Genomic DNA, 15,086 nt, shown 5'->3' with positions numbered 1-15,086 from the left:
GCTCAGGAGTGAAGAACACTTGCTGGTACTCTTGCAAAGGATCCTAATAATATCCCCAGCACACACACAACAGCTCACAACTATCTGTAACTCCAATTCCGGAGGATCGGATCTCTCTTCTGGCCTCAGCAGGTACCAGGTGGCGTGCATGTGGTACACAGACACACATGCAGGCAAATACTCACAGTATAAAATAAAATAACAGAGTGAGCTTTTAAAAATAAACCGCCGGGCTGGTGGGATGGCCGAATGCATGGAAGCACTTGCTGTCAAGCCTAACAGCCTGGGTTCAATCCCTAGGGTCCACGTGGCTCAGGAAGGAGAGCCAACTCCTGCAAGATGTCCTCTGACTACACATGCGCCAAGCTCCCATACAAATGCACACATGGAAACCCAGGCACACATCAAAAACTAAATAAATGATTAAAAAAAAAAAGTGAACCTACAGACAGACACTTGTGGTGTCTCCAGTGGTCAGAGGCTTGGATTACAACGGCAATGGAGGAAGGTGATGGAAACATGTTAAAAGTTTTAAGACTTGGAGCCAGGCGAAATAGTGCACATTTGTAATCCCAGCGCCAGAAGTGGTGGCAAAAGGATCAAGAGTTCGAAGCCAGCCCTGACTACATATGGAGGTGGAAGCCAGCTTTGATTATATGAAAGCCTGTGGCAGGGCCTAGTTAATTCTCCTGGGGTCTTGGCTAGTCCTTGGAGAGGACATTTCCAAAAGCCTTGGCCTGGCTCCACCCAACACGTCACCTCCTTGGAGGGCGGTGCAATTATTTGCACCCATATGTTCTCCAGCTATTGTGATGTGCCGTGAGGCGACACAGCAGAGAACTGCCACTGGAGCGGAGCCGAGTGTCAGAAACAGCACCAAATCACTTTCTTCAAAGGGAGCCTGGTTTACTTCTGTCATCAGACGATGAAAAGCGAAGACAAGATTCCAGCCGATTCAACAAGACAAAGAAAATAAACTAAAAGGCATCAAATGGAAGAAGTACCATAGATAGTCTCAGATATGCGTGGGGATTCACACCTACAATTCTAGCACTTAGGAGGCTGCGGCAGGAGGCTGCCACAAGCCAAAGGCCAGCCTGGGTAACAGTGTAAAAGTCTACTGCAAAGAGAAACAATAATGCAGATAATACAACTGGCTAATTTAAAATAACCTAATACACACACACACACACACACACATATATACAAGCAGAGACTGAGGAGGTGGTTCAGTGGGGAAGAACACTTGCTCTATAAGTGTGAGGACCTGAGTTCGAAACCCCAGCACCCTCGTGAAAAGCCAGTTATGTCAGCATAGACACGTGCCCTCATCACCGACGGGCAGATCCTGAAAACTAGCTATTGATCCAGACTGGAGAAAATGGGGAGCTGCTAGTTCAGAAGAGAATCTGTCTTAACAAGGACAACCCGACAGAGTAGCTGCATCCTGCTCTGGCCTCCGAATACTCAGTCATGGGTATTCACATCCACACACGTGTATGCAACACACACAGACAGAATTTTAAAAAAGAAAAAGAAAAGAAAAAGCCGATTACCTAGGAATAAGACTAGTAAGAGATGTAGGTTGTGGGATTAATCCCTTCTTTTTATTGGGATGATTAATCTCCTTGTCAGTTTGATTGGATTGAGAAACACTGGGGAGGTGAGAGACGGGTTCCTCTGGGTATGCCTGCAAGAACGTTTCCAGACTCCCTGGATCCTGAGGGCTGGGAGGCCTGAATGATTTAATACACTGAAAATCTGAATGGGTTACTGGGAGGAGGAAGAACTGAGGAAGGGGGGCCTGACTGAAAGAAGTGGGTAACTAGAGCCCATTCTTGGGAACTGGACGTTGCGTGGCCCCTTCCCATTACAGTAATACATTCTTTCACATCAACCATGCGCTGAAGAAGCCCCCAACCACACACACACCACCCCCAACCACTTTCTACCAAACACACCAGTCCATTTGGCCCTGGACTGAAACCTCGGAGACTGAACCACACTAAGTCTCTCCTCCCACCCCCCAGAGTTGTGCCCTCAGAGTTCAATCACAGTTACAGAAAAGTAACTTACATTACATTCACTGATTAGAATTCAATGTGATAAAAAGCCATTTTTCCATTTCTGCTTAAAGGAACTCTTAGATGTGTATTTTGTGTCTTATCTTTTGTCTTGCCTGCATGTATGTATGTATGTTTACCACATGTGTGCCTGGTGCCTGGGAGATAAAAAAGAGGGCATCAGATTTGTGAACCAGAGTTGCGGGTGGTTGTGAGCAACCAAAGGGGTGCTGGGAACCAAACCCAGGTCCTCTGCAAGAGCAGCAAGCACTCTTTAACCACCCAGCTGTCTCTCCAGCCCCCAATTTTTCTCTACAATAACAGTGTTCTTTTCTTCTACTTTACTTACTTGTTTATTTTGAGGCAGGATCTCACTATGTAGCCTTGGCTGGCCTGGAAATCACTCTGTAAACCAGAGTTCCCTCAAACTCAGAGATCTGCCTCCCGAGTTCTGGGACTAAAGGAGTGACCACCACTCCCTGGATAGAACTGTTTTCATTGTTGTTTTTAGCTAGCCTAGCCTGACCTGGAATTTTCAGTCCTACCTCCACCAATCCTCAGCCTCTCACACTGCTAAGATTACAGAATGCATATCACTGCACCCAAACTCAGATTTGCCAAAACTGCAACAAGATGATTCCAAATGTCATAGAGAGAGTCAGGGTGTGTACAGCTCAACCATGAGTGTTGTCAAGCATGCGGAGGCCCTGGGTTGATACTCACATACAAAATAAAAATATGAACTGCAAAGGGTGATAAGCTGGGTGTGACGGCAGACTCCTGTAATCTCAGCACTTACACTGAGGCAGGAGGATCACCAAGAACTCAAAGTCAGCCTGAACTACTAAATACTGAGTTGAGGACCAACCTGGACACAAAGTGAGATCCTATCTCAAAAAAGCAAAGAAGAAGAAAAAAACAAAAACCCTAACCACGAACAGGCTGATAAGCAATGGTAAGCAAGATGGCTTAGAGCAGAGAAAGGCTTGCCAGCAAGCTTGCTGCCCCCTAAGTTCACTCCCCAGGACCCACACAGTAGAAGGGAAGAACGGATTCCGCAAGTCATCCTGACATGCACACACTCCCCTGGGCATTCTCAATCCCAAACACGCACAATAAAGAAGTAAAGGGTATGTAAAATAATTAAAAGGACAAAAAAAAAAAGATCCTACTACAAAGTCCTTTACAAAGTTACCAAGACAGTTAAGCTTCAGTACAGACTGGCCAAAGGAACAGACCCCAACACGAAAGCACAGGTTCCTGATGCCAGTGGTGCTCTGGAGAGAGGCTACCTTTCATCCACAAGGATTTAAAAAAAGATCTTGACTTCTATCTTTTACCAAATGCAAAAAACAATTCCAGATGAAGTTGAGATTTAAATGAAAAGTCAATGAGAAGCTTTCCAGAAAGAAGAAGAAGAAGAAGAAGAAGAAGAAGAAGAGGAGGAGGAGGAGGAGGAGGAGGAGGAGGAGGAGGAGGAGGAGGAGGAGGAGGAGGAGGAGGAGAAACATGAGCATCTTCATGACCTAGGAGAAGGTAAAAAAAAAAAAAAAAAAAAAAGAGGAGCTGATGTGCAAGGCTAATTAGTATCTGTAAAAATGAAGAACAACTGTGGGGCTCCGTGGCAGGGCCTCTAGTCCCAGTTCCCTGTGAGGTGACAGGATCACTTGAGCCTAGAATCTGCAGACAGCCTTAGCAATATAGCAAGATCGGAAGATCCCATCTCAAATAATAATAATAATAAAAAAGACAAGATAAAACCAACTGTACCCTCCCTCCCCATTTTTGTTTTTAAACAGGGTCTCACTCTGCAGCCCTGGATGACCTAGAACTCACTATGTACATCAGGCTGAGCTGGAACTCAGAGAGCCACCTGCCTACACCTCTTGAGCGCTTGGATTTTAAAGGCATATGCCATCACACCTAGCCAAAGCATCATTTTAACTACATAAAAAGACAATACAGCCTGGGCTCCATGGTACCTGCTTAATACCCTCAGCACCTGAGAGGCGGAAACAGAAGCATCATGAAGGTGAAGTCAGCATAGACTACAGGAGCCCCTGTCTCAACAAAGCAAAATGATATAAGCGAGGGAAATTTTAAAAGTTGTGCAGGGCACACAAACACATGTCTGTAATTAGGAGACTAAAGACGTGGAATTCCAAGTTCAAGGCCTTGCATCCCTGTGCTACCATGGCTGAAATGAGAAGGGAAAGACTGGCTATAAAAGAGGGAACAGCTAAAACCAGAATAGCACTGACCAAAACTAAACCAACACTCCAATGAGTCATTCACTACACATGGTTTACTTACCGCCTTTAACGGAGCAGCTACCAGCTTGCCCCCAATCAATATCATAAATAAATCAACTGTGAGATAATCTTGAATGGAAACCTATACAGCAGTGAAATAAATCAATCACACACAATAAATACTACGAAATGCCTAAGTACAAAGTTGAGTAAAAGAAACCAAAAGCAACAGGATACTCTGTATGATTCCATTCACAAACTGAGAAAGCAGGCAAGCCAGGTGGTGGTGGCCGCACACGTCTTTAATCCCAGCACTCAGAAGGTGGAGACAGCAGGATCTCTGTGAGTTCAAGACCACCCTGGTGCAGGCTCCAAAGCTACACAGAAACCCTGTCTCAAAAAAACCAAAACCAAAGAAAGAACAAAAAAGGAAACAGGCAAGACAGACAAGAAAGCAGGTCTCCGTGTGCTTGGGTGTTAAAAATCAGCCAGCACTATTAGCATATATGAACTTCCTTATATCTATACTTCAATTTAAAGAAACTTAAGTATAATATAGATACGATAAGATAAAAAGGTAGCTTATTGAATCCACTTTTTTAAAATACTACTAGCTTTAAATGTCTTACATTGGGTTGAATTTTTGTATATTGTATACAAATTTTGTATATTGATACAAATTTAAGATTAAAATTTTGTTAGAACATATTGTACATACAATTCTACTCTTGTTCAAGCTATGGTACCTATACAGTTCATTTAACAAGGAATTGCAAATTTCTAGTCCTTGAAGGTTATTATTACCAACTGTTTAGGCTAATAAGGAAATGCAGGTTAGTAATTAGTCACCTATTATAATTGAACTTGTAGTCACATTAGGTATGTTTTCAAGGTCAAACAGATATATATATATATATTTTTTTTTTTTTTTTTTTTTTTTTTGGTTTTTCGAGACAGGGTTTCTCTGTGGTTTTGGAGCCTGTCCTGGAACTAGCTCTTGTAGACCAGGCTGGTCTTGAACTCACAGAGATTCACCTGCCTCTGCCTCCCGAGTGCTGGGATTAAAGGCGTGCGCCACCACCGCCCGGCAAACAGATATATTTTTAAAAGACAGGTCATCATCAAACACTTCAGAGATCTACAGAATATGGTATTTAAGATGTTTTAATAACAGTTTTTGTTTTTTGTTTTGTTTTTAACTGACAATGTCTGCTCCTGGAAGCACCAATCTACTTCAGAGAAGATAATGGGCATTGAAGAAACTCCACGTGGAGCTTACTTTCTTTGTGGCAAAAATAAGCCACTGGGCAAGAAAATGCCCTTGCCTCGACTGCTGGCAGTATGCTGTCCTAATGGGACAAGCAGAACACAAAAGAGAATGACTGTCAAACCATGCTCAGACCAGGTAGGACAGTCCTTCAAAAACCTTGCTTCACAGAAAAGTCTGTTAGATATTCTAGGCCTATTGGCCAAAGATGGACACCCCAACACTGCAGAGGACCTCTGGGTGACTGTCCAGGTAGCCAGCTGTTTCTGTCATCACTCACATTTTTTGAAAGTTGCTTGCTTGCACTTCCTGCTACTCAACTCAGTTAATATTACTTCCTTCTCGGGTCTCTGAGGGAGTCGAGAACTAGATGGTTATAGTAGTTTTCCTTGTTTACCAGACTCAGAAAAGAAACTCACTAAAGAGGTAAAAAGTGTAAAAGAATTCGATAATGCAAACTGCAAGAGAAAGTGAATTAGGTACAACCTTTTGGATTCATCAAGACAGGATAGATATGAAGTATTTTCTCTGAATTTGTTAAATGTAAATGGACTTGACATTGTTGATGTATTTATTGCCTGTATATATTGTATATAGTTATTATACTTATTGTATATAGTTTTCCTTATATAGTTATACTTACTGTATATAATTTTTCTTATATCAGTTATAGCCTCTTTTATTTTATACAAAAGAGGGGAAATATAGTAGTATATTATTTGTGTTTTAATAAAGTTTGCCTGAAGATCAGTGCAAAGTAGTCACACTAGTCAGCCCCACAGGCAAGGCAGTGGTGGTGCACACCTTTAATCCCGGCAGCTACACTAGTTAACCACAGAGGCTGGGCGGTAGTGGTGCACGCTTTTAATTCTAGCACTGGGGAGGAATATAAAACAGGAAGAGGCAGGTCTCAGTCTCAATCTGAGGATTTGTGGAGGCAGGATCACCCATTTTCAGTCGGAGGTAGAGGGAAGAGACAGTATCGATCTCTGGGTTTTTATTGTTTGGACTACAGTATAATGTAGAAATGGAAACTTTCTACTTTTTTTATTAGTTTTAAAGGCAAGCCACTGCAAATGACACAGGCTTCCAGTCACAGTTTCTTGAAAGCTAAGGTAGGGGGAATGCTTGAGCCCAAGAGTTCAAGACCAGCCTGGAAAACATATTGAGATCCATTTCTATAAATAAAAGACAGGGCTCAAGTGAGAGCAGATGGCCAGTACACAAAAGCTTGATTTTAAAACAGTGGAGGAGTTACAGCCAGCGCTGTAGCCGGAACAGCTGGTCATGCCTCCCCCAACCTGCTTTTCTCTTCCTTTTTTTGGGGGGGGGCGTGTGTGTGTGTGTGTGTGTGTGTGTGTGTGTGTGTGTATGTGTGTGTGTGTTAGACGGGTTCCACACCTGCTCAGCACTGACATGGTGCTGGGATGCGGCCTCGGGTCCCTCATGTTTCCACAGCAAGTGTTTCGCTCTCCATCCACCCAACCTCCTCCTGAATTTGGTGGGACAGCCACCCCAACACTGCCCTCCTAGCAGAAGGCCTGAGTTCATGCTAGGAAAAGATCTCTGTCTGAGACACCCTGGAGAACTGCCGCTTCCTCACTGGCTGCCAGGCTTATCCGTCCCTGGGGCTTACTTACTGTCCCGAGCAACCAGCTTCAAATTTGGCATGGTGCTGAACTATCCGCCATGCCAGAGGGCAGTCAGGAAGGAGGAGCCTGTGGTAGCCAAGTGTCAGCCTGGGGCTCCTGGTTCTGTCTTTACCTTCACAGGGGACAGCACTGCCCAAAACAACTCAGGAAAAGGAAAAAGCAAAGAGAAACTTTGGAGTAAGATGGTTCTGAAGATAAGGGCCCTCCGCAGAGCCTGAGGCAAGAGGCGACCTCTGGAGGTAACTTCCTCTCGACAGACTTAGGACTAGGACGTCTAGGTCTGTAAGTGCCTGAAGGTTACAGCTTAGATCTATCACATAAATCAGCTCTTCTGTTCTGCTTAAACCAGCCTGAGTTACACCTGTCAACTCTGTCACAACGCGTCTATCACCACCTTCCAGAGCCTGTGCGGACAGAGACCACAATGGGCAACTGTAATAGCCCAGGAGAATTGCAGCCACCAACATCAGTGTCCAAATTCCTCATGCCTTCCTAAAGCATATACATACAGAGAATGGCCCCAGACATGCTAAGAGAGCTAGGCATGATGGCTCATACCCATAATCCCACATCTAGGAGGCAGAGGAGGATTAATGTGAGCTGAAGACCAGCCTGGGCTATAGGGTAAGGCCTTGTCTCAGAATGAAAACAAAGGGGGAAAGAATACTGACAGAGATGGAAGCAGGTTAGCAGGCCCTGCTTTCCTGCTGAACATACAATTCTAGTCTGCAAGGATGCTGGAATTATCTAATGGGGTCTTCCTGCGTCCACCAGGGAGATGCACAAGGACCAAGGGAAAAAAGAGGCAGCCTGGACGCAGTCAGAGCATACCACATCCACAAAAGGCTTGGAACGCGTATTACAGAGTCCAGGTGGGCAACGTTATTTAAGAAAGCTGGAGCCGGACAGTAGCACATGTCTATAATCTCAACACTTGGAAGGCTAAAGCAGGAGGATCACTGTGAATTGAAGACCACCAACCTTGGTTACACAGTCTTCAAAACCTAAAAGAGCAACAACCCCAGTTATTCTGATCAAACTGTCTGACATACCACTAGCCAGCTGCCTTCATCTCCCATGTGTGTGCTTTTCAATCCAGTCACTCCGGTCCATACCCACTGGCATGGCCAGTGGTCATCAAAAACACAGATGGGGTCTGGTAGTACACACCTGTAATAACAAGGCTGAGGCAGGAGAATGGCAAGTCTAGACCAGTCTGGACTTTACAATGAGACCCTGCTTCAAACACAAATAAACACAAACCCCAAGAAACAAAACTAACTTAGAGACAAAAGCAAAAAACAAAAACAAAGCCGGGCAGTGGTGGCGCACGCCTTTAATCCCAGCACTTGGGAGGCAGAGGCAGGCGGATCTCTGTGAGTTCGAGGCCAGCCTGGTCTACAAGAGCTAGTTCCAGGACAGGAACCAAAAAGCTACGGAGAAACCCTGTCTTGAAAATAAGAAGAAAAAAAAAAAAAAACCAGACCATAATAAGCACAAGAGTAGAGGAGGAGCAATCTGAATACTCATATAGATCCGACTGATAAAGACTTGGCAAACAGATTGGCAATTAACGGTTAGTCAGGTTGGTCAGCTGCCTTATACTTCGTGTGAGTGACTCCCAGGAGTTCACATTGGAAACTCAGTATCTCAGTACTGAAGGTGGGAAGCAGGCCTACTGGGAGGTATTTAGGTCTTCAGGGTGGACCCCTAAGGAATGGATAAATGTCTGCAGGGACTGAATTAGTTACCATGATACAAGTTGCTCCAAAGCAAGATGTTCCTTTGGTTCTGCACACCCCTGCGTGGCCCTTCTCTTTCTGCCACGCATTTCTACACTATGCTGTTGGACTCCACAGTCTCAAGACCATGGACCAAAGCCACCTCTCCTCTGTAAAATTGCTAGGCGTAGGGCAGCCTGTCGCAGCAACAGTAAACACACAAAGATGCCCTAAGACTCAGCAGTTTCCTTCCCAAGACTCAAGAGAAATTGATACTCATAAAAACTTGTACATAAATAGTCATTGCATTATTCATAACAGCAAAATGTCCATCCGTGGGTAAACGGACAAACAAAACATGGTCATTCATACAAAGGAAAATACAATTCGGAGCTACAGGTTTGTGGTAGTCTGGAATTAGATAGTGGTGACGGCTGTAAAACACGAATATTAAAACAAAAAACCACTGATCTGTATACTTTAAATAGCGTTTGGTTACATGGATTTTATTTTAACTTAAAAAAAAAAAGAATATAACCCAGTTTGTAGAAAACTTACTTGGCTGGCATGTATGAGGGTCTTGGTTTAATTAAACCACAATTATTAATTAATTAAATACCAAATTAATTAATTACCTGATTAATTAAATTGATTTAAAAGTGCCAATACCCCCAAAGAAAATAAATCACAGGTTCACCCTCACCCCAGTTTTCATCTCCCCAAGGCTTCTCATCATATTCAACAGCCAAATCCAAATTTCCCCAGGGCCTCCAGGGCCCTGATGACCTGGCCCTGGAGCTTCTGCCAGCTCTTGTACCACTTTCTACTCTGTCATTTAAGTTGAAATGTCAAGTTTGTCCCCCTGGCCTTTTCCCCTGCTCATCTCACAGCTTAGACTATTCTTTTCCATGATTCATGTGTTTCTGTATGTACGCTGGTGCCTACAGAGGCGAGAGGAGCGTGTCAGAGCCACCGGCGCTGGTTACAGGTGGTTGTGAGCAGCCTGACGTAAGCACTGAGAAACAAGGTCAAGCCTTCTGGAAGAGCAGCAAGTGAGCCCACTCTACAGGCACCCAGAGTTGATTGATTCAGCTCAGGAATCTGCTCAAATGCCTCCTCTCATCATCCCTGATGACCCCGCCTACAGCCCACCATGCTCGACCCATCACCATGCACTGCTTCTTCAAAGTCCTTTCCATCACTGGAAAGACGCCTGGTTAACTTCTTTATAGACTCCTGTCCTAGTAAATATGGCAGGGGCCTTGTCAGTTACATTCTCAGCCTACCACGTAGGTAAGAAACGGTAGATAAGAAAGAGTGGGGTACTGAAGGACTTTCTTCTCCCTGGTGAAGGCTGAGAGAGACAAGCCACAGGTGCTCTCTGCAGGCTCTCAGAGGGTTAACAGGCCTCTGCTGCACACCCAGTGGAAGCCCCGCCCTAGGCCTGTCTAGAACCCTGAGGAAGCAGGACGCATAATCCCTCCCCCCTTGAACGCATCAAAGTCTTTTAGGGGTCATGAAGCACCCAGTGTTTACCCAGCAACCCACAAACAAACGCAAAGGGAGATCTGAAATTGCATTGCTGACGCCCGAGACAGAGCATGGGTCCAAATCGCCTCATAAAAACCGTGCTGGCAAACACCCTCCCATACAGCTTCTCAGGACTTTGCGATCTGACCTGTTCTCCAGAATCAGACGGTTGCAGCTAACACCTGCTCCAACCTCCTTCAGGGAGGAGGTTCTTTCTAAATGGGCAGGTAGCGAAGACAGCCCCTTCCCTTCCCCTGCCCCACTGGCGCACTTACCCACAAGGAGTTTGACATCTCTGACTGTGAAATCAGGGTCTGGCATCCTAGAGAGAGATAGGCATGAATATTTGGTTACAAAATAAATAAACAGGAGCTGATGAGATGGCTCTGCAGTTATGAGCACCAACTGTTCTTCCAGAGGACCCAGGTTCAATTCCTAGCACCCACATCACAGCTCACAACTCCAATTACAGGGCTTCTGACACCCCCACACAGACATATGTAGGCAAAACACCAATGAACACAAAATGAAAATAAAAAATAAATTTAAAAAATGGATAGATAGGGGTTGGAGAGATGGCTCAGCGGTTAAGAGCATTGCCTGCTCTTCCAAAGGTCCTGAGTTCAAATCCCAGCAACCACATGGTGGGTCACAACCATCTGTAATGAGGTCTGGTGCCCTCTTCTGGCCTACAGACAGAATATTGTATACATAATAAATAAATAAATATTTTTTTTAAAAATGGATAGATAAAATAAACCCACAGAGCTAGACTCTACCCTGGATCCAGGGGGAAGCCATTTTTCCAAAAGGGGTTCTTTGCTCTATGCTGAGAATGAGATAATCTAGAGGGAAACCTGGTAAAGCAGGAAGGTACCTTGAGGGAAGGCGCCCAGAATCATGGAGTATACTCTCTATTATAAAAGAAAGACCAGGGCTGGAGAGATGGCTCAGAGGTTAAGAGCACTGGCTGCTCTTCCAGAGGTCCTGAGTTCAATTCCCAGCAACCACATGGTGGCTCACAACCATCTGTAATGAGATCTGGTGCCCTCTTCTGGCCTGCAGCCATACATGCAGGCAGAACATTGTATACATAATAAATAAATAAAAATAAAAAAATAAAAGAAAGACCAAAGCTGAGCCTCAGGAAGGATGGGACATCACTGGCCAACTCTACAGCACGAAAACTGAAGCGTGGTGCCAAGGACCAAACACCTGCTTTAATTTAGGGTGTCTCTCTCCCTTTTAGAAAATACTTTCAGGCCAGGCGGTGGTGGCGCACGCCTTTAATCACAGCACTCGGGAGGCAGAGGCAGGTGGATCTCTGTGAGTTCGAGACCAGCCTGGTCTACAGAGCTAGTTCCAGGACAGGCTCCAAAGCTACAGAAAAACCCTGTTTCAAAGAAAAAAGAAAAAAAAAAAAGAAAAGAAAGAAAGAAAATACTTTCCAGCTGGGCGATGCTGGTGTGCACCTTTAATTCCAGAACTTGGGAGGCAGAGGACAACCAGGGGCTGCACAGAAGGGAAAAAAGATTCCATACAGTATGGTATGGAAAACAGGGGAGACCATTTATACTCAGAGGGAACACATTTGGAGGACTCAAACAGGAAGATTTTGAGTTTCAGGCCAATCTTGGCTACATAGCAATAAACTATCTCAAAAACAAATTAATTAACTAAATAATAAATCAAGTCAGAGTCAGAAAAGGGGACATCATGTCTTTATGGACTGTGGCCTTTGCCTACAATCCCAGCACTTGGGAGTAAAGGCAGGAGGAACCGGACCTCAAGGTCATCCTTAACGCAGTTAAGTATGAGGCCAGCCTGCCCTCTCAGAAACAGAAACAAAACAAAGGAGTTAGTGAAAGGCAGACATGGTATCACACACCTTTAACTCCAGCACTCAGAAAGAGACAGGAAGATCTCTAAGTCTGAGGCAGCCTGGTCCACATAATGAGCTCCAGGCTAGCCAGGACTGCATGGTAAGCTTGATGCTGAAAGTCTTGTGCCTCTGGTAGGAACATACATGAACGAGCCGTCATAGATGCTGCAGAGGGAGGCAGCCTATCCTTTCCTATCCCTGCCCAAGGAGAGGAACCTGTTCTTCCAGCCTGCCTCCATCTCTCCCCAACCCAGAACGTTGGCAGTTCTCCTCCAGAACATAAGACAGACAGAGTCAGGCAGGGAAAGGGGAGAAAACACACACACCCTTCACAGAAAGAGGCCCATTTCCCACACATTGGGAGAATGTGAAGGAAGCATGCATCCTGGTGCCCAGACTGGGTGGCCGGTCCCTTTACTACCCTCGCTCTGATTTAAGCAGGCGAGGAACAATGCTCACTAGGAAGTTGCTATGTGGGATCAGGCTAGACCAGAAAGGGCTGGGAGATCGAACACTACTGAAATGACCAGGCTAGACCAGACAGGAATGGGGGAGGTCTATCACTGTTTAAACGCCCTAGGACCTCTCTTCCCAGCTCCTGAAAAAGATCACTTTTCGACAGTTTTTCTCCTCAAGCAGGTCTTGAACAAGGAGAAGCTGTTCTCAAGTCTTAGGAAAAAAAATCCTTCTGGAAGTGCTGAGGTATGAGAAGAAGACAGGAGAGAACAATCCCAAGCTAGAAATTCTTTTTATTATTATTATTTTTTTTTTTTTTTTTTTTTTTTTGGTTTTTCGAGACAGGGTTCCTCTGTAGCTATGAAGCCTGTCCTGGAACTAGCTCTTGTAGACCAGGCTGGTCTCGAACTCACAGAGATCCGCCTGCCTCTGCCTCCCAAGTGCTGGGATTAAAGGCGTGCGCCACCACCGCCCGGCCCAAGCTAGAAATTCTGACAGGGAGGAGGAAGATCAGGGAAGAAGGGGTTAATTTAGCAACTTACTTGATTCCTAGTCCATCCTTGTCTCGGAAAACCAGGGGAACCCGGAGAGCTTCTCTCTGTACGTACTCATAGTTAAAATCTGTTTGGATATTTGAATTAAAAACAATTATTTGGTTAAGTTATTGAAGAGCAAACGAACCACAACCCATCAGTGAGGGGGGAAAAATAAAGAACAAGGCATATATACTGGATATAGGTACCAGCTAGAAGATAAAACCAAAATAAAAATAAAATAAAACAGACAAAAAAAACCTGTGGCGAAATAAGATAGACAAGGCAAAGCCAAACTGTATCCTCCATCAGCTCTTCTGCCTACTCATTCTCGGCATGCCCCACGGGTCCCAACTTGTCAATGAACAGCCCTAGGCCAGTGGAGGAGAATTATCAAGAACTCTGTGCTGAAAACTCACCAGCTACTGTTGAGAAATAGGGACAGACAAACACGTCCCAAGCAGAGTTGGGACAGAAGGACAGCAAAACTGAAGCATGCTACCTGGGAGGGTCTGAAGCCCCACAGACCAGGGAGGAGGGCTCTCGTTGGAGCTGAACATCAGGGAAAATCTTATTGTAATATCCTGCATAGTGAAGGGGAGTGGGGAAAAGCCGGTTTCCCTGGAAACTATGTATTTGGTGCCAAAATAACTAGGGAACTGGGCACAGCTTTGTTGTCTTCCCATAGTGAAATGCTGCTGGAGCCCATCGTAATACTTGCTTCAGCTGGATAACCAGGAGGGATGAGCTAGTGAACTGTGAAGATGGAGCACAGAAGACCCCCACTCCCCGGAAAAATTCACCAGGCAGTTTTCTATTTGCATGGTACAGACGCCCCCACCCACAATATCCTACCCAAAGCCCCTCAGCCTTTGCCTCATTTCTTTCCTTCATCAATTCCCAAGCCAGGGGCTCTGACCCAACCATCTCCCTGACAATGGAGGGGAGAGGTGCTGAAACACACCCTTCTTTCTCCCAAATCAGCTAACACAAGGCACCAAGAACACAGGTCTTCTGCAAGCTGGTCAGAAAGGAGAAAGACAGTCCTGGAGCCATGGAAGCCTCGGTCCCAGTGAAACAGTTCACCAGGGCAGCCTTGGGGGAGGAGGAGGCCAGAGCCACAGGCTCCAAAGAGAGAACAAAACCCAGAGCCTGGAAAGCCCTGACCCCAGAGGCTCAGATCCCCAGGGGCTCCCAGTGAATGGGGATTCCTCTGGATTTAAAGGAAGAGAAGTCTGAGAAGCTTCTGTTTTGAATCCATGCTAAAGGTTCCTTCTGCATTTCAACTCCTCCCTCCAGTTTTGGGGCCAGGTCTGAATTAACAAGCAGAACCCTAAGGCCCTCTCCTTTGAAAGCAGCCAGGACAGCAGCTAGAAGGATGCCCTTAGGAGTTCCCTAATGGAACCTTCCCAGCCCTCATACCCCTGACTCCCCACCAACCCCCAGTTTCAGCTTCCACAAATGGGCCAGAGGATTGCTGACAGATGACCACCAAGAGCCTGCACACCGTATTCTCATAGGCTCTGCCAAGACTAGTAAAGTGAAGGGGGAAAAGGAGAAGAATTAAAATCCCATTTATACAGAGAAAATAGAAATGCAGTTGGGGCTGGCACCCTGCTTTTGGGTGAAATTTCTTGGGAGAAAAAATGTCTTCTTCCCTCCCCCCACTTCTCCCTAACTCCACTAGAGCCCCAGGAGGCGATGAGCACAAAAGAGAAACTTCAAAAATG

At 45.3% G+C, this 15,086-nt stretch overlaps 1 protein-coding gene across 4 annotated transcripts in view; it reads right to left on the bottom strand.

Moving 5' to 3' along the window:
* Kdm2b (lysine demethylase 2B) overlaps nucleotides 1-15,086 on the bottom strand; it is a 128,294-nt gene that overhangs the window by 110,347 nt on the left and 2,861 nt on the right. For all 4 annotated transcript variants that reach the window (XM_057764151.1, XM_057764152.1, XM_057764154.1 and 1 more), the window contains exons 3-4: nucleotides 13,366-13,444; nucleotides 10,761-10,807 (exon numbers count right to left, since the gene is read on the bottom strand). In XM_057764151.1, the coding sequence (XP_057620134.1) occupies nucleotides 10,761-10,807; nucleotides 13,366-13,444 (126 nt within the window). The remainder of the gene's footprint in view (nucleotides 1-10,760; nucleotides 10,808-13,365; nucleotides 13,445-15,086) is intronic.

Source organism: Chionomys nivalis, chromosome 3 (assembly GCF_950005125.1).
Source record: "Chionomys nivalis chromosome 3, mChiNiv1.1, whole genome shotgun sequence".
NCBI lineage: Eukaryota > Metazoa > Chordata > Mammalia > Rodentia > Cricetidae > Chionomys > Chionomys nivalis.
This window is presented reverse-complemented; position numbering and strand designations above follow the sequence as displayed.